The 20,231-nt window shown below is 36.4% G+C and overlaps 1 protein-coding gene across 2 annotated transcripts in view; it reads right to left on the bottom strand.

Annotated features, from left to right (window-relative positions):
- Nucleotides 1–20,231, bottom strand: part of UHRF1BP1L (UHRF1 binding protein 1 like) — a 106,442-nt gene that overhangs the window by 51,944 nt on the left and 34,267 nt on the right. For both annotated transcript variants that reach the window (XM_034643424.1, XM_034643425.1), the window contains 6 exons: nt 19,728–19,890; nt 18,231–18,269; nt 16,818–16,909; nt 6,096–6,285; nt 5,330–5,470; nt 4,229–4,399 (listed from right to left, as the gene is read on the bottom strand). In XM_034643424.1, coding sequence (XP_034499315.1) covers nt 4,229–4,399; nt 5,330–5,470; nt 6,096–6,285; nt 16,818–16,909; nt 18,231–18,269; nt 19,728–19,890 — 796 coding nt within the window. The remainder of the gene's footprint in view (nt 1–4,228; nt 4,400–5,329; nt 5,471–6,095; nt 6,286–16,817; nt 16,910–18,230; nt 18,270–19,727; nt 19,891–20,231) is intronic.

The raw sequence follows: 20,231 nt of genomic DNA on the forward strand, positions 1-20,231 counted from the left end.
TTTTAATAAATACCTGAATAGTTATATTGATAGCTCTTATTCTAGAAAATATATTTATTAACTATTAAAGGCAGCTTATTCAAATAGTATCAGTTCTACATAATAGAAGAGAAACAGGGGCGCCTGGGTAGCTCAGTCAATGGAGGAGTTTTCCCCTTTAAATAACATAATTCAGCTTATTCTATGAGGGAATATAAAGAGTGAGAAATGTAAAAAAGTTTAGAAGACACTTTTCTCTATTCTTTCGCTTATTACTTAACCTGGGTCCCTCATTTTGTTTTTTGTTTTTTTTTTTTTTTTAAGATTTTATTTATTTATTTGACAGAGGTAGAGACAGCCAGCGAGGGGGAACACAAGCAGGAGGAGTGGGAGAGGAAGAAGCAGGCTCATAGCAGAGGAGCCTGATGTGGGACTCGATCCCACAACGCCGGGATCACGCCCTGAGCTGAAGGCAGACGCTTAACCACTGTGCCACCCAGGCGCCCCACCTCATTTTGTTATTTTGGTTTAACATTTCCATTTCTTGGTTTCAGCTCAGGTCATGATCTCACCTGTCCTGAGATGGAACCTGGCCTCAGGTGTGGAGTCAGCAGGCAGTCCCCTTGAAGATTCCCTCCCTCTACCCCTCCCATACCCTGTACAGCAGCCCCCAACCCCCACTCTCAAATAAATAAATAAATCTTAAAAAAAAAAAAGGAAAGAGAAACAAATGTGAGCCCTGTATACATCAGCTGTACACACTGTTATATATCCTGCAAAAATAAATTACTTCTTTGTAAAGTGCTTATGATACTGTTTGGTACTGTAAGTGCTCATAAGAGATGCAGCATGTCCTTTGAATGTGGATATCTGAAGAAGCCAGAAAGCAGAAGAGTATAATAGACTCTGAAGTCAAATTCTTTTCTCCCCGAAGTGAAGAAGCATCGGGGCGCCTGGGTGGCTCAGTCATTAGGCATCTGCCTTCAGCTCAGGGTCCTGAGACCAAGCCTTGCGTTAGGCTCCCAGCTGCTCTGCTGGGAGCCTGCTTCTTCCTCTCCCACTCCCCCTGCTTGTGTTCCCTCTCTAGCCGGCTGGCTGTCTGTCTGTCAAATAAGTAAATAAAATCTTAAAAACAAAAAAACAAACAAAATGAAGAAGCATAGATACTGCTGAACTATAAAGACTGATGTGAACCTAACAGCCTAAAATGATTTCTATATACGTAAGCATACTGTAAGATCATCTGTTATATAAGCTATAGAACTGTCCATGAAACTTTGGTAATAATTAACAAAATAGAGACCAAATTTTTCATCAAAAAATATTAAAAAGTTTCTAATTAAGAACAATTCATTAATAAATGCACAGTTAGTGATATATGGAAAATTAAAGTATATATATTTTGTATGTACACATATATACACATTATCTATTAAGAACTACCTGTAAATGAATTTCAAAGTATACTCAGTAAATGAGAATTTCTCAAAGAAAATGATCAAGACCCACAGTAATTAAAGAAAAGGAAAGATGAAATATAATTGTGAAGCCTTAAATTCTAAGGGCTTGAGAAAATTTTTTTTTACTAATTATCAAAGTAATTTCCATAAGACAAATCACATATTTTGTTTTTAGGTTTTTTTTTCAGTAGGCGCCAAGCCCCACATGGAGCCCAACACAGGGTTTAAACTCTGAATCAACAAGACCTGAGCTGAGAACAAGAGTAAGACACTTACCCAACTGATGCACCCAGGTGCCCCAAGACAAATCACTTATTATGTTCTATTTTCAAAGCTTTAACAGACTACTATTTATATTTATGATTGTACTATTTTGAAGGAAAAAATTCTCCTGTATTTCTTTAACCATGTTTTCTATCTTCTTCATCCACAAAAATACTGATATAAACAAAAACATAATCTCTCTACAAACACTTGTCTTTATTTCTCTTTTTTCTTTCTTTTTTTTTTTTTTTTTTAAGATTTTATGTATGTATTTGACAAAGAGAGACAGCCAGAGAGAGAGAGAACACAAGCAGGGGGAGTGGGAGAGGAAGAAGCAGGCTCCCAGCAGAGGAGCCTGATGTGGGGCTCGATCCCAGAACGCCGGATCACGCCCTGAGCCAAAGGCAGACCCTTAACGACTGAGCCACCCAGGCACCCCTGTTCATCAAACTTTTAAAATCAGGCTCTCCATTGCATCAAGAACTGGGGATGTACTGTATGGTGACTAATATAACAAAATTAATATTATTAAAAATAAATAAATAAATAAATAAATAAAATCAGGTTCCCCCGGAGAACTATAAAGATATCTCGTTGGTGGGGCGCCTGGGTGGCACAGCGGTTAAGCGTTTGCCTTCGGCTCAGGGCGTGATCCCGGCGTTATGGGTTCGAGCCCCACATCAGGCTCCTCTGCTATGAGCCTGCTTCTTCCTCTCCCACTCCCCCTGCTTGTGTTCCCTCTCTCGCTAGCTGTCTCTATCTCTGTCAAATAAATAAAATCTTTAAAAAAAAAAAAAAGATATCTCGTTGGATAAATATTATTTATTGGTAGAATGATACAAGGTTCACCATTAATTCTTTATTTCTTTTTATGGTTAAAAGCCCTAGAAAATTATTCATATAAATAGGTAAACTGGAATGAAAATTTTATTTTAGCAATATGACATGATTCTTTGAATTCCTTCAAGTTACATGCCAGGATTCATGAAATGATTTTTTAAAAATTATTTTTTAATAACCTAGTAGCTGATATGCATAGATCCTCCCTCAAATGTGTTGAAAGCAGGAGCGCCTGGGTGGCTCAGTCAGTTATGCGTCTGCCTTTGGCTCAGGTCATGATCCTGGAATCCTGAGATGGAGGCCTGCATCAAGCTCACCGCTCAGCGGGGAGTCTGCTTCTCCTTCTGACCTTCCCCCACTCATACTCTCTCTCTCTGTCACTCACTCTCTCTCAAATAAATAAAATCTTTAAAAAAAAATTTTTTTTAATGTATTGAAAGCAAAAGAGTGGAAGTAGAAACCACCTGACTTTTTACTTTGTCATTAGTCACTGACTTCCAATATGAATAACAGTATTTCAAATAACCTCCATCTTGTCACCCCAAGCTTTTTTAGTTTTTTCCCCCTCTTCTTGGACAAATCCATCATAGTAAAAATGAGTAAGAAGTAAGAAGGGCTTTCATTCGTCAAGCAGGAGAAGAGTAGTATATGTGTAACCCAATTTCCTTAAAACGTGGAAAGGTGTATATCCGAGAGGCATGTGTATGTAACTCTCAAAAAGACTTCTCTAGTAACGCTAAACTCATTTTCATCAGAAAATACCATTCTCTTTAACAATATACTTTTGCAGATTCCATTCCCTCATCTGACATACCCCTTCCCTCACTGTGACCTTCTCATTCTTAAGACTTAGTTTCATTATCTTCTTTGTGAAACCTTTCCAAACTATGCAGGCAGGTGACTACAACTTCTCTATGCTTCTATGGTTCCTTCACTCCCCTTTTTATTTGTCTCTAGTATTTAAGATGAACTACAATGACTTGTTTTATATTTGACTTCCCATTATACTCCGAGATTCTTGAGGACAGGGTCAAATAATATTCATTTTTACATCCACAGTGTCTAGCCCTGAGTTCCTAACTAGATAGTAATTAACTAATGCCAATTCAATAGTCATAGGAAAGCCTAAAATGTATGCTACTTCCATGTACCAAGCCAGATCGCCAACAAGTTATATATCTCAGATATATTACTCTGTTTCCAAAGAAATAGCTTCACAGAAATAGGATTTCACAATATCCCTTGTTTTTATTAAAAACAGATACAATGCTAACAGTTTTGTGCCGAACTTCAGCAATTCCCCAGGGTTTTACATTTTCTGCAATATTAATTCTCACATTTCTCCCTTGACTATACCCAGGTTTTTTCCTTTTGCCCTTACTTTAGTAAGTTTAAGTTGTATTTTACTTCCTGAAAAGAAGTATTTATAACATCAAATACTTTTATGTTATCATTAACACTGGTGCCTAGTACAGAACTCCAAACAAAATAAGCATGCTATAGACAGAAACACACTTAATATACGTTTCCATATAGATTCCATGTGTAGAAAATTATGCAGTAAGATATCCAGATAAGAGATTCTTGGACTCAAAGTCTTTCAATCTGTTTCACACAGAAAACAACTAACCGTTCTGATTTTTAAACCATTTACGTGTTAAGCGTTTTTCCTCTTAAAAGCATACCTGTGTAGGTTCAGGAGCCATACTCTTCCTTTGTTCTGTTGATTTTTCTATTGCTTCGCTAAGAGATTTTGCATATTGTACCATAGCCTTCAACTGGGAATCCGTTAAAACCCATAATAAGTCATCCAATATTAGAACTAACTTTGTTGCAATAACATTGCAGTCCTTTAACTGTCAGAGAAAATGATTCATAAAATTAAGTCAAGGCATAAAACTTACAATGCACTAATGTTTTAAAAATATTTAAAATGTCTGAATGAAATTAAATATGGATCCTTCCTTCATTCACCAAATATTTATTGTGCTCCTATCCTATAGAAGGAATATCTCCTTATATTGGAGATACAGTGGTAAAAAAGACTAATAAATTCCTGTGCCTTAACAGATGGACATTATACAGGTACGCGTACTTATACAATTTAATTCTGCATTTATAACTAATAAATCATAAAATTACCTATATTAATGGTGCTAATTCTAGTACAGAAAGCACAAAAATTACAAACTGAAATGCTATTTTAACCACATTTCCACAATACTGTATTAAGCATTATACTCTGAAAAAAATTTTTCAATTTAATTTAGAATATTTATTTGCGTCTAATGATATAAAACATATTGTTGAGACTTTAATTGAGCCATGTTTTTAAAAAGTCATTACTCCCTCATTAAATTTCATTACAATCTATGGTGAACTCCCGACTTCTGATATCTTCAAGTAACTATCTTCCCTATTTATCTAAATTACCATTCATATCTTAATAACCTTCTAAAAGCTAGTAGTTTTGGCTACTGATAATAGATGTTTTGCTGTTTACATATTCCTAAATAAAATTCAATAGAAGAAATGAAATTATAAGACAGTTAATGTTCAAAAATATTTGGCAATGGTGAAACTATTAAATTTACCAAAAGTAAAAATCTAAGTATTAAATCTAGAAAACTGAAAAATGTTATTATTACACTAGATTTCTTCAAATACTGCTTTAGGCACTATATTTCCTTTTATTTTCCTTTAATATTCCAATGTTTCACCTGAAAATTATTTAAAATTTCCTCTCAAAAATCACATGAACCAAAAAGGTAACCCTGTTGACCTACTCTTCTTTTAAGTGTGACTCTGATTTTCGATTGGTTGGTTATTAGTCGAACAGGAGCACACATAATTTCAAGATGTGAACTCTGAGTAGCATCTGCCTCTATTCGAATCATCTGCCAATTTATTTCTTTAAACGTCAAAACCTAAGGAGAACAAAGAGATTAGCTTCAGTTACTCAAGCAAAACAGAATGAAAGACACATAGATTTGTAAAAACAACAAAAAAGCTATATAAATAAGCTAAATAAAATTTTGTGTCTTTACTAATTTTCTTATGACACTCTAGATATATTCACTATGTTTTTATTTTTTTAAATTGTACAGTTACAACAAATTCAGGAACATATCTTCAATTACAGCCATTATTTATAAAATTATTTTAATTTTGATATAAAGTACAAAGAGCATTTGAATCATGTGAACAAGAAAAATATAAACAACAGTTTAGTTTTGTATATTTTGTATGTTTAGTTTTGTGCATTTTTGTATATTTAAAATTCAATTCTAGTAGCTGAGAAGTTAAAATGGGGTTCATTAAAAATGGGGTTCATTAACTATAAATTGAAACATTTATTACAGTAAAAACACTAAAATATGCACGTTTTAAATTAAATAACTAAGAGAAATACAGGAAAAAGTATAGTTAAGAGGCAAGAGTAAATGTAATATGTGAATCTAGGTAACTACAAGAAATAATTATTTTAAAATGTCCTCTTTTATGTATTAGTAACTAAAAGATTTTTTAAACAAAGAATGAAAAAATGTTTACCTCTCCTCTCTGTGGATCTTGAATACGAGTAAATCTTAAATCTCCATGTTCCCAGTTTGCATTTACACTATAGATCCTTAGCTGGGAAAGTTCAAAGGATGCATTGAAAGCTTTTGCTCCAATGCGGATAACAATGGAATTCACAGAAACAGTAATTCCCTCAACTACTTTTTCAGCAAAGCCATATTCACTGGAAAAACAAACCAAAACAAAATATAATGCACTAAAGCCAAAATAAATCATAAAAGGGTTACCTGTTAATATTCTCACATACATGAACAAACTGACATTATATTATTCATTTTTATGTAAAAAATTTTTTTTGGTTAAAACAATAATCTAGACCGATTACATGTAAATTATGAAAATGTTATTCTCAAAATGATAACAGATTTTTAAAATTTAAGGTTACTGTTTATTTTCTAAGTTTTGAATTTTATTTCCAGTGTAGTTAATATATAGTAATATATTACTTTCAGGTGTGCAATAGTGATCTAACAATTCTATACACTATTCAGTGTACTCTTTAATCTCTATCATGTATTTCGCCCACCCCTCCCCTCTGGTACCCATTAGTTTGTTCTCTATGCTTAAAAGTCTGTTTCTTGGTTTCACTTTTTTTCACCTTTGCTCATTTGGTTTCTTAAATTCCAAAATCATATGGTATTTCTCTTTCTCTGATTGACTTATCTTGCTTAGCATTATATGCTCTAGATCCATCCATGTCCTTAGAAATGGCAAGATTTCATTTCTTTTATGGCTGAATAATACTGCATTGTAGATACACACCACTTTTTCTTTATGCATTCATCAATCAACGGACACATGGGCTGCTCCCATATCGTGACTATTATACATAATACCCCAATAAGCATAAGGGTGCAGGTATCCTTTCTAATTGGTGTTGTTGTATTCTTTCGTGCAATTCAGTAGTATTCAGTGTTGTTGTATTCAGTAGTGCAATTACTGGATCATAGGGGTGATTCTATTTCTAATTTTTTGAGGAACCTCCTTACTGTTTTCCACAGTGGCCTCACAGGTTTGCATTCCTTCCAACAGTGCACAAAGCGTTCCTTTTTCCCCACATCCTCACTAACACTTGCTCCTTGTGGTTTTGATTGTAGCCATTTTGATAGGTGTGAGTGAAGGTTACTTTTTATTTATTTATTTATTTTGAGAGAGAGAGCAGGCATGCATGAGCAGGGGAAGGGGCAGAGGGAAAGAGAATCTTAACCAGGTCCCATGCCAGGCAAGGAGACCAATGCGGGGCTCCATCTCATGACCCTGAGATCATGACCTGAGCAGAAATCAAGAGTTGGACACTTAGATTGCAGTTAAGATGGAGGAGAAGTAGGGGACCCCTTTTTCAGCCAGTCCCCTGAGTCAAGTTGGATAGGTACCAGACCATCCTGAACATCCACGGAATCAGCATGAGATGCAGGAAGATACATCTGGATCTCTACAAATGAACATCTCCAGCACTGAGTATTGAGGTAAGAAGCGGGGAGCCGTGGAACCGCACACAGATATCGGAAGATAAACGGAAGGGGGAGGGAGCCGCCGCATTTGGGCACCAGGAAGCGGTAGCCACCTGCACGGGGGAGCGGGCAGATTCATTGATGGTACCCGCGAGAGAGCAGACTGAGACCGTGAGCCGGGGAACTCGCGCGACCAGACTGAAACGGAGCTCCGGTGCGCTCACTGGAACCAGACTGAGACCAGAGGCTCCGGGAGCACGTGGGGGCAGCTGGCGGCTGGCGGTGTTAGAAACACAAAGGACAGAGACGCGCCGGCCCTGGAAGTGAGGGCTGGGACGCCGGGTGTGGTGCGCACATCCCGGGACACTGCAGGGTAGAGCAGCACCAACAGAAACAGAGTTAAAGTGGGCAGAACATCAGTGGAGAACGGTCCACGATCCTCTGTTCTGGGACAGAGGCTGAGATTCGGCCACTGCTGCTCTCTCAGAAAAGGTACAGCAAACCGCCAGGGAAAGCCGCCAGAGAACAAAGCCTGGAAATACTGGCTCACAGTGTGCCCATCCCCATCCCCACTCACAGGGGACACGGAGACTCTACCCAAACAGGGTTGCCTGAGTATAGGCACGGCAGACGCCCCCCCAGAACGCAGGCTGAAAAATCAAGAAGACCACATCCCTAAGATCCCTATAAAAGAAGGGCGCACGGCCTGGGTCCCGGTCAATAATTTGGGCTCTGGACAACCCCGCAACCTCTCCTCATCAGAATGACGAGAAGGAGAAAACCCCCCCCAACAAAGAAAAGACAGTGAGTCTGTGGCCTCTGCCACAGAAATAATGGATATGGATATAACCAAATTATCAGAAATGGAATTCAGAGTAACAATGGTCAAGATGATGTATAGACTTGAAAAAAGTATTAACGAAAATGTTAATGAGAATATAGAATCTCTAAGGGCGGAAATGAGAGCGAATCTGGCAGAAATTAAAAATTCTATGAGCCAAATGCAGTAAAAACTAGAGGCTGTGATGGCCAGGGTGAATGAGGCAGAAGAATGTATCAGCGAATTGGAGGATGGGTTAGCAGAAGAAAAAGCTAAAAGAGAATCTGGACTCAAAAAAATCCATTCTCATGAATGTAGGTTACAGGAGATTACTGACTCAATGAAACGTTCCAATGTCAGAATCATCAGCATCCCCGAGAGGGTGGAGAAAAACAGAGGTCTAGAAGAGATATCTGAACAAATTGTAGCTGAAAACTTCCCTAATCTAGCAAAGGAAACAAGCATTCGTGTCCAAGAGGCAGAGAGGACCCCTCCCAAGCTCAACCACGACAAACCTACACCACGTCACGTCATAGTGCAATACGCAAATATTAGATCCAAGGATACATTATTGAAAGCAGCCAGGGCAAAGAAATTTCTCACGTACCAAGGCAAAGGTATCAGAATAACGTCAGACCTGTCTACACAGACCTGGAATGAGAGAAAGGGTTGGGGGGGCACTTTTAAAGCTCTTTCAGAGAAAAACATGCAGCCAAGGATCCCCTATCCAGCAAGGCTGTCATTCAGAATTGATGGAGAAATAAAGACCTTCCAGAATCGCCAGTCATTGACCAATTTCGTAACCACGACACCAGCCCTACACGAGATATTAAGGGGGGGTCTATAAAAGTAAAAATGCCCCAAGAGTGATACAGAACAGAAAGTCACAATCTATAGAAACAAAGACCTTACTGGCAACATGGCATCATTAAAAATCATCTCTCAATAATCAGTCTCAATGTAAATGGTCTAAACGCTCCCATAAAACGCCACAGGGTTGCAGATTGGATAAAAAGACATGACCCATCCATTTGCTGTCTACAAGAGACTCAAGCTGAACCTAAAGATACATTCAGACTGAAAGTAAAGGAATGGAATACCATCTTTCATGCCAATGGACCTCAAAAGAAAGCTGGGGTAGCAATTCTCATATCAGACAGATTGGATTTTANTAGAGGCCATAGAGAGAGATACAGAAGGGCACTATATTATTCTTAAAGGAAGTATTCAACAAGTGGATATGACAATTATTAATATATATGCCCCCAACAGGGGAGCAGCAAGATACACAAGCCAACTCTTAACCAAAATAAAGAGACATATAGATAAGAACACAGTAATAGTAGGGGACCTCAACACCCCACTATCAGAAATAGACAGAACACCCTGGCAAAAACTAAGCAAAGAATCAAAGGCTTTGAATGCCATACTCGACGAGTTGGACCTCATAGATATATATAGAACACTACACCCCAGAACCAAAGAATACTCATTCTATTCAAATGCCCATGGAACATTCTCAAGAATAGATCATGCTCTGGGACACAAAACAGGTCTCAGCCAATACCAAAAGATTGAAATTATCCCCTGCATATTCTCAGACCACAACGCTCTGAAATTGGAACTCAACCACAAGGAAAAACCTGGAAGAAACTCAAACACTTGGAGGCTAAGAACCATCCTGCTCAAGAATGACTCGATAAACCAGGAAATCAAAAAACAAATTAAACAATTTATGGAGACCAACGAGAATGAATACACAACGGTCCAAAACCTATGGGATACTGCAAAGGCAGTCCTAAGGGGGAAATACATAGCCATCCAAGCCTCACTCAAAAGAATAGAAAAATCTAAAATGCAGTTTCTATATTCTCACCTCAAGAAACTGGAACAGCAACAGAGGGACAGGCCTAACCCACTGACAAGGAAGGAGTTGACCAAGATTAGAGCAGAAATCAATGAATTAGAGACCAGAACCACAGTAGAGCAGATCAACAGGACTAGAAGCTGGTTCTTTGAGAGAATCCATAAAATTGATAGACCACTGGCAAAACTTGTCCAAAAACAAAGAGAAAGGACTGAGATTATTAAAATTATGACTGAAAAGGGAGAGGTCACGACCAGCACCATTGAAATTGCAAGGATTATTAGAAACTTTTATCAACAGCTATATGCCAAAAAACTAAACAATCTGGAAGAGATGGAGGCCTTCCTGGAAACCTATAAACTACCAAGACTGAAACAGGAAGAAATAGATTTCTTAAATAGGCCAATTAACTATGAAGAAATTGAGTCAGTGATAAACAACCTTCCAAATAATAAAACTCCAGGCCCAGACGGTTTTCCTGGGGAATTCTACCAAACATTCAAAGAAGAAATAATACCTATTCTCCTAAAGCTATTTCAAAAAATAGAAACAGAAGGAAAGCTACCAAACTCATTCTATGAGGCTAATATTACCTTGATCCCCAAACCAGGCAAAGACCCCCTCAAAAAGGAGAATTACAGACCGATTTCTCTAATGAATATGGATGCCAAAATCCTCAACAAGATCCTTGCTAATAGAATCCAACAGTACATTAAAAGGATTATCCATCATGACCAAGTGGGATTCATACCTGGGATGCAAGCATGGTTCAACACTCGCAAATCAATCAATGTGATACATCATATCAACAAGAAAAGACTCAAGAACCATATGATCCTCTCAATTGATGCAGAAAAAGCATTTGACAAAATACAGCATCCTTTCCTGATTAAAACCCTTCAGAGTGTAGGAATAGAGGGTACATTTCTCAATCTCATAAAAGCCATCTATGAAAAGCCTACTGCAAGCATTATTCTCAATGGGGAAAAGCTGGAAGCCTTTCCCTTAAGATCAGGAACACGACAAGGATGCCCACTCTCGCCACTATTATTCAACATAGTACTAGAAGTCCTTGCAACAGCAATCAGAAGACAAAAAGGGATCAAAGGTATCCAAATCGGCAAAGAAGAAGTCAAACTGTCTCTCTTTGCAGATGACATGATACTCTATATGGAAAACCCAAAGGAATCCACTCCCAAACTATTAGAAGTTATAGAACAATTCAGTAAGGTGGCAGGATACAAAATCAATGCCCAGAAATCAGTTGCATTTCTATACACGAATAACGAGACTGAAGAAAGAGAAATTAGGGAATCCATCCCATTTACAATAACACCAAAAACCATACGTTACCTTGGAATTAACTTAACCAGAGACGTAAAGGACCTATATCCTAGAAACTATAGATCACTTTTGAAAGATATTGAGGAAGACATAAAAAGATGGAAAAATATTCCATGCTCATGGATTGGAAGAATTAACATAGTTAAAATGTCCATACTACCCAGAGCAATCTACACTTTCAATGCTATCCCGATCAAAATACCGAGGACATTTTTCAAAGAACTGGAACAAATAGTCCTTAAATTTGTATGGAACCAGAAAAGGCCCCGAATCTCCAAGGAACTGTTGAAAAGGAAAAACAAAGCTGGGGGCATCACAATGCCGGATTTCGAGCTGTACTACAAAGCTGTGATCACAAAGACAGCATGGTACTGGCACAAAAACAGACACATCGACCAATGGAACAGAATAGAGAACCCAGAAATGGACCCTCGGCTCTTTGGGCAACTAATCTTTGATAAAGCAGGAAAAAACATCCGGTGGAAAAAAGACAGTCTCTTCAATAAATGGTGCTGGGAAAATTGGACAGCTACATGCAAAAGAATGAAACTTGACCACTCTCTCACACCATACACAAAAATAAACTCCAAATGGATGAAAGACCTCAATGTGAGACAGGAATCCATCAAAATTCTAGAGGAGAACATAGGCAACAACTTCTATGACATCGGCCAGAGCAACCTTTTTCACGACACATCTCCAAAGGCAAGAGAAATAAAAGATAAAATGAACTTATGGGACTTTATCAGGATAAAGAGCTTCTGCACAGCCAAGGAAACAGTCAAAAAAACTAAGAGACAGCCCACGGAATGGGAGAATATATTTGCAAAGGACACCACAGATAAAGGACTGGTATCCAAGATCTACAAAGAACTTCTCAAACTCAATACACGAGAAACAAATAAACAAATCATAAAATGGGCAGAAGATATGAACAGACACTTTTCCAATGAAGACATACAAATGGCTAACAGACACATGAAAAAATGTTCAAAATCATTAGCCATCAGGGAAATTCAAATCAAAACCACACTGAGATACCACCTTACGCCAGTTAGAATGGCAAAGATAGACAAGGCAAGAAACAACAATTGTTGGAGAGGATGTGGAGAAAGGGGATCCCTCCTACATTGTTGGTGGGAATGCAAGTTGGTACAGCCACTCTGGAAAACACTGTGGAGGTCCCTTAAAAAGTTAAAAATTGAGCTACCCTTGACCCTGCCATTGCACTACTGGGTATTTACCCCAAAGATACAGACATAGTGAAGAGAAGGGCCATATGCACCCCAATGTTCATAGCTGCATTGTCCACAATAGCTAAATCGTGGAAGGAACTGAGATGCCCTTCAACAGATGACTGGATTAAGAAGTTGTGGTCCATATATACAATGGAATATTACTCAGCTATCAAAAAGAATGAGTTCTCAACATTTGCTGCAACATGGATGGCACTGGAGGAGATAATGCTAAGTGAAATAGGTCAAGCAGAAAAAGACAATTATCATATGATTTCTCTCATCTATGGAACATAAGAACCAGGAAGATCGGTAGGGGAAGAAAGGGATAGAGAAAGGGAGGGTAATCAGAAGGGGGAATGAAGCATGAGAGACTATGGACTCTGAGAAACAAACCGAGGTCTTCAGAGGGGAGGGGGTGGGGGAATGGGATAGGCTGGTGATGGGTAGTAGGGAGGGGACGTATTGCATGGTGCACTGGGTGTTATACGCAACTAATGAATCATCGAACTTTGCATCGAAAATCAGGGATGTACTGTATGTTGACTAACATAATATAATAAAAAAACATTAAAAAAAAAAAAGTTGGACACTTAACCAACCGAGCGACCCAGGCCCCTCTGAAAGGTTACTGTTCAGATTAGGTTACTGTAATCCGTATCAAAACTGCCTACACTCAAGTTGTCAGATGTTCAAACACTGGAATCTATAAGTAAATAAGAGAACTAAATTTTTGACACAAAGAAGGCTATAGACTATAAATATATATAATCTCAAATTCAGGAATAAAGTCAGAAAAAGTTCACATTCTCTAATCCATTTCAGCAAATATTTATTGAGCATCTACCATGTGCACAATGCTGGGACATAAGGAAAACCAAAATACAGTTGTGGTAATCTAGGGCTCACTAGTTACTTGGAGAGGAAAAACACATACACCCTAGGAATTGAAACATTAGGCAGACTGTAAGTTAGTGCTTTAAAAAAGGAATCATCGCTACACTTGGCAGCGGAAGAAATTGTTCATAATTAGGGAACCTATCCAGGAAAGAAAAATGTATTTTCTACAGGGAGTGATGGGAAGAAGGGAAATCTTATATTAGGGAAAAATACAAGCAAAGGCACAGAAAAGTAGGAAAGCAGAGGTCACATTTTGAGAATAACGAGTAGTACAGTATGACTGGAATATAGACTATCAATATATTTTGGCAGGAAGGGTAGTAAAAGCTTGTCCAAACAACACATTACTTCAATTATTACCACTATGACCATTATTCCTAAATCTATCTCTATCCAGATCTCTCCCTAGAACTTCAGAGTGTTAACATTCAAGTGCCCAGCAGATATTTCCACCAGGCTGCCTCCATACATTTCAAAGCCAACATGTATAAAAGTGAACCCACCATTTTTATCGATCATATACATCCTTCTCCTATACCTGCAGCTAAGTTTCTTGATTTACTATCTTACTGAATAAATTACCTAAACGTCCTAATCCTCAGATGACCTATCATTTAAATCAGGTAATACTTTGCAGGTTACATGTGGGTTACATGAAATAATGCATATGAACCAAACAGCCCATCTCTTGATTGATGATACTTTGTGAAATATAACTATTATTTACAGTATTATTGAGAACTAAGGAAGAAGAACTCATCAGCATCCTAGGGAGAAGCTTCTTTAATCCCAAGGACAAATACTTGGTCACTTGGCTAGAAATATTCCTGGAGTTGGAAAGAATATATTATTCTGTAATAATTATCTGGCAATGCCCTTTGGAATATCCAACCCCATCTGTCCTAACTTGTGCATTAAAAAGTGTTACAATTGTATTGGAGGATTTATCACCAGAGGGGTGAAGACTGAATCAATGACTAAAGTCTACAAGTTTCTGGCTATGTCATCCATTATCAATTAAAAAGGTGAAATTCCTGTTTTCAAACAAGCCTATTCTAAGTTTGATTAATCTTCACATAGATGTAGGTCTCCTCTATACGAAGTGATAAAGTCAAATTTCTGAACTTACAAATTTACTAAATCATTAATCTATGGGAACATAATCAACTCACAGGTCCTGCACAGAAGGTAAGGACAGCCTGTTAAATATTAATTTCCCTGTATTTTAATCTCGTAGAGACAAAATCAAATAAATCAGTGTTTCTCCAAGTTGTATAAGTATAAAGAATTTTTAAAAATACATAGTCACATTCTAGATAACCGTTCTAGACTGCAAGAATCATAATTTCAAAAAAAGGAACCTAAAGGAATATAGATTTAATAAGCATCCTAAGTGACTGCTATAATCAGGCAAGTCTGGAAAATGTGGAAACAGATTAACCATACTGCCATACATAAAAACATAAGGATTATCATCATATGATTACAAAGCCAAAATTATAAAGCTTACTGATACTACAAAAACATGAGTTAGGAAGAACATTATCAACAACAGCAATTTTCCTGATCTTCTTTTCCACTTTCAATAATCTTATAAACATCTCACTTTTTCTCCAATTTTCTGACTATACCCAACTTGACCAATTGCTCCAATCTACTCTATCACACATGAATCAAAAACTTTAAAATCTCAAATTGCTGGATGATATATAAACTACAAAGAAGTTAATGTGAAAGCTCTTTTCCCAGTCACTAGGCCAAATATAAACTACATCTGATAAACCTGGCCTTCAGTCAACTCTTAGCAGTGGATTGATGGATCATCATCAGATTCCTCTGGAACTCTACTGATTAGGCTGTAGGTATTCTCAAAGAAAGCACTAATGTAAAGGTAGTTCAACCCTGGTGAAACGGGAAGGTGGAAATCCGCGCGCGGGGCGGGGGGTGTCTGTGTATCTGATGTGTACGTTCTTTCTCTTTTTTATTTTTTATCCTTTTAAAGATTTTATTTTTAAGTAATTTCTACAACCAACATGGGGCTCAAACTTACAACCCCAAGATCAACAGTCACATGCTCTACCAACTGAGCCAGCCAGGCACCCCGTGTACGTTCATTCCAAATTAGAGTTTTATCATTGGTTTGACACAGCACCTGGAATACTATTAAATGTTCAGAGCTGCCGTGTTCTACAACTTGGAGCAGGAACTAATCACATTAAAATCTAAGTGAACATTTTATATGAATAGGTGCGTAGACAAAAATTAGTATAGAAATCCTGCCTTAAAGAAATGATATATAGTATGAGAGCCAAATTTACTGAATGCAATAATAAACAGGCAATTTTTTAAAGATCTATTTTTTAAGGGGCACCTGGGTGGCTCAGTTGGTTAAGTGTTTGACTTCACCTCAGGTCATGATCTTAGAGTCCTGGGATCCAGCACTGCATCAAGCTTCCCACTCAGCAGGGAGTCTGCTTGCCCCTCTTCCCTCCCCCTGCCTGTGCCCTGGTGCTCTCTCTCTCAAATAAATAAATAAAATCTTAAAAAAAAAAAAAGATCTATTCTTCTAAGATCTAACTTCTCAAGAAGACTTTGCAAAATGGCCCCCATGCTTCTACTTTATTAGCATCTGATTTTTATCTATCAAAATCCAATTTGTATAAAGTGTGAACATTCTATATTTCATGAATTTTAGAGTAACCCAAAAGGCTTATAATTTCTTAAGGCATCAACTTTTAACCCTTAAGAGTCATAAAAGTTCCATTGATGCATAGAATAAATGATAGGAAAAGAAACTATTCAGAGACTAAGAGACTATCTGATTTATAGAATGCTTTTGGTTGATCATTACTATTTAATATCAAGGAAAGCAAGATGAATAAAAGAGGCTAAAAATCAATTCCACTACTTTGGTAACATAATACCAAAACTGCAAAACGTCTGATGGGAAAAGGTGACTGAAATAGAAACTGTGTGAGGTTAGGAAATTTTATTTTATGTTCCATTACTACAGATAACAGAGTGACTACAGAAAAGAACTCCCTTTGCAAGTCATGCAGATTAATGGATACAGCTTACCTTTGTCCTGAAGCAGTTGCAATTGGTGATGGGCCATTAGGATTTCGTGGTTCTTCACATGTACTCATTTCCATTATTACTTTATCCAGGGACTAATAAAAATCCATTAAAAATGTAAAAAATTAGTTATTTTATGTATTTTATGAAAATATCATGTAACACTATTTTCTCTTTCATTTCTTTAGGAACAATGTAAACAGTAAGCAGAGTCACTTTAAATGTCTCTCTAAAAGTCTAAAAAGACAAATACCAAAACAGAAAATGTCCTCAGTCCTTTCTCAAAGCACTTACTATCTGACAAAAAAGCTATGGGCATATAGGAGTAAGAGACAAAAAAACTACAAGTAGCCATATGCTGCTGAAATCATCAGATTTTACAGAAGTGCAATCTCTAATCTCAGAATGTAGGATATTATTAACTGCTAAATGAGATTATATATTAGAGAATGGGATTTAAGTAGCTATAAAAGCTTATCGCAATCTAAGACTTGAGATTTAAGACATACAATAATGAAAAATATGAAATATGCAAGAAATGTGAAAAAATAAACACTGCCATAATGAAAAACTTACTTTCAAGATAATAGTTTTGCCTGATGATCAAATGTCCTTAGTAGTCATCACTAACACAACTCAGTCACTCTTCATTCTCTACTTTATTATAGCATTTATTATCTGAAATTATCTTGCATACTTGTTTGTTGTTGGTCTCCTCTACAAAAATATTAAGTTCCCTCAGGGCACAGGGTAGGTGCTCAATAAATATTTACGGAATGAATGAATCAATAAATGACCAAATGACCAATCTTTCTTCAATTTTCCTTAAAAAAGGAAAGTATGCTGGGGCGCCTGGATGGCGCAGGCAGTTAAGCATCTGCCTTTGCCTCTCAGGTCATGATCCAAGGGTCCTATGATCAGGCCCTTGGGCTCCCTGCTCAGCAGGTAGTCTGCTTATCCCTCTCCCTCTCCCCTTCCGCACCCCACTCCTGTGTATTTGTGTGTGCTTTCTCTCTCAAATAAATAAATAATAAAATCTTTAAAAAACCAGGAAAGTATATTCAGGTGCATATTATTCATATTATTTAATTTAGTAGATCAATAAAATCAGAAACAGAAAGTTTGAATTAAATGTTACTAAAACTGTCATTGTATGACAATAAAGAGCTAGATGATACAATAAAAATATACCAACTTAGAACACAATACACCTGGAAAATTTTAAAGACCCTCCCATTTTAAAGTTGAAACTTCTCACTTAAGGGCTGACAAAACTAAGCACCATCCAAATAAAATGAAAGCCAATTTGTAGAAAAGCAGAAGATTGTGTTTCTATGAAACAAAGGATTAATATTGGAGAGTAGTTAGATCATATGCACATATAAATGTTTATTTCTGAGGCAAGTCAGAACTCACCAAACAGATGGGATGTGTTTTCAATTTTGTCCATGGAATCTACCAAAAAAAAAAACAAACAAAAAACAAAATTTTTTTTCTTTAAAATCAATCATTAAAAAATAATTTAAAACAGCAATCAACACAGATGCTCTCTAAATATAGTGACAGACATATCAAATTTTATGACTTTTTTTCAAATGCAAAGTAATAAACTGAGCAACTCATTTAGACTCTAGAAATCGAATGTACCTATTTTGTATAAGACTACTAATCATATTTTCTTAGTCATCTTTTAAAATATGAATTTTAGGTCCTCATAAGTTTCTATTTTCCCAAACCTTAAAACACATTTTAACTTCGTGATTGACTGATATAATTTTAAGTAGGCTCCATGCCCAACGTGAGGCTTGAAGTCACGACCCTGAGATTAAGAGCCACATGCTCTTCGGACTGAGCCAGCCAGGCGCCCCTTAACTTTGTAGTTTAAACTAAGATTTCCCAGCAGAGCATAATAGTCTTTTACTCATTGAACAGTTTTTTAAAGTCTAAAATTCTGACCATGGGGCGCCTGGCTAGCTCAGTCTTAGAAGAACATATGACTCTTGATCTCAGCATCATGAGTTCAAGCCCCATGCTGGGTGTGAGATTAATTAAAAATAAAATCTTTAAAAAAATTTTTTTAAATAAAATAAAATAAAATTCTGACCAATCTTTTTGTAGATAGTCATGAAAAATACAAAGGTAAGGCCCCTCATGTAAAATGTAGGCAGTATCAAATAATAATGTTCAAACATACACTAAAAAGTCACATATTTATAGATATTTGGGTTAAAGGTGACCATTGAACAATATAGGAACCTTTCACAATTTTTTCTTTGGAGTCCAATTTTAATTTTATGAAACAGATTACTCATGCAGTATTTCTACTGAGCAGACTCTCAAAAAGACTGGTCTTCAAGAAAAAGAAGTGATATGACATACAATTAGAGTTAAAGGTACACAGGAATAAATTTTAATAAGGAGGAAAAAAAATAATAATAATAATGATAGAAAACTTAAAAATCCTTGAGGAAGAAACAAATGAGGAAAAGAAAATTTCAAATAAAAGCATAATGTACAGAATAAGATAAGGATTTATAGTTTCATGTCTTTATGTTTACTTACTACAAATTTAAATTGTCTCTATTAACAATAAATTCTATGAAAAAATATCTTCGAATATGTGCCAAATTTAACCAATTATTTTACTAATAACTACCAATATTTTATTTAAATGTTAAGATTAAACTTTAAGCAAAAATTAAACTATAAATTAATAATATATTAGTATATGACTTCAGTTAAATTTATCCGGCACACATCGATGCAATTACTTAGACACAGGTATTTGTCTTTTTAAATTATGTTAATGAAAATACTTTTTTATAGAACTATCTAAAACAAAATATTTTAAGAGATAGGAATGAAATAAAAAATGAAAACAGAAAATGCTTTCCACAGGTATCAAAGTCTCACCCTAATAGATGCTTTATTACAAAAAACTTTGTTGATAGCAAGCCATGTTGGCAAATCCAACATATTCTGGAGCACCTCTTCATCCAACTCCAAATTCTTCAGTTCACCTTCTCCTTTGAGAGTACTTAGATTTATCTTGTCAGGAGATAAATTTTTAGTAAATCTGAAAGAGAATATATATTGATATTCATTTTAGTGTCACTTACTGTACCCCAGTCATTCTTGCAAATATACAGGGCATTAAAAATGTAACGGCAGCACAAAGAAACACAAAACTTCAATGACAGGCTCTACTTTAATCCATGTTCTTCAATGAGGTTTTGTTATTATTGTTTTGATCTCTCAACATAACTCTCTTACACAAAGCCTACAGTGTTTTTAGCATATATTTGAATATCATATTTCCACATACATAAAACTTTTTTTTAAGATTTTTTATTTATTAATTCCACAGAGACAGAGACAGCCAGCAAGAGAGGGAACACAAGCAGGAGGAGTGGGAGA

This window comes from Ailuropoda melanoleuca, chromosome 15 (genome assembly GCF_002007445.2).
Source record: "Ailuropoda melanoleuca isolate Jingjing chromosome 15, ASM200744v2, whole genome shotgun sequence".
Taxonomy (NCBI): Eukaryota; Metazoa; Chordata; class Mammalia; order Carnivora; family Ursidae; genus Ailuropoda; species Ailuropoda melanoleuca.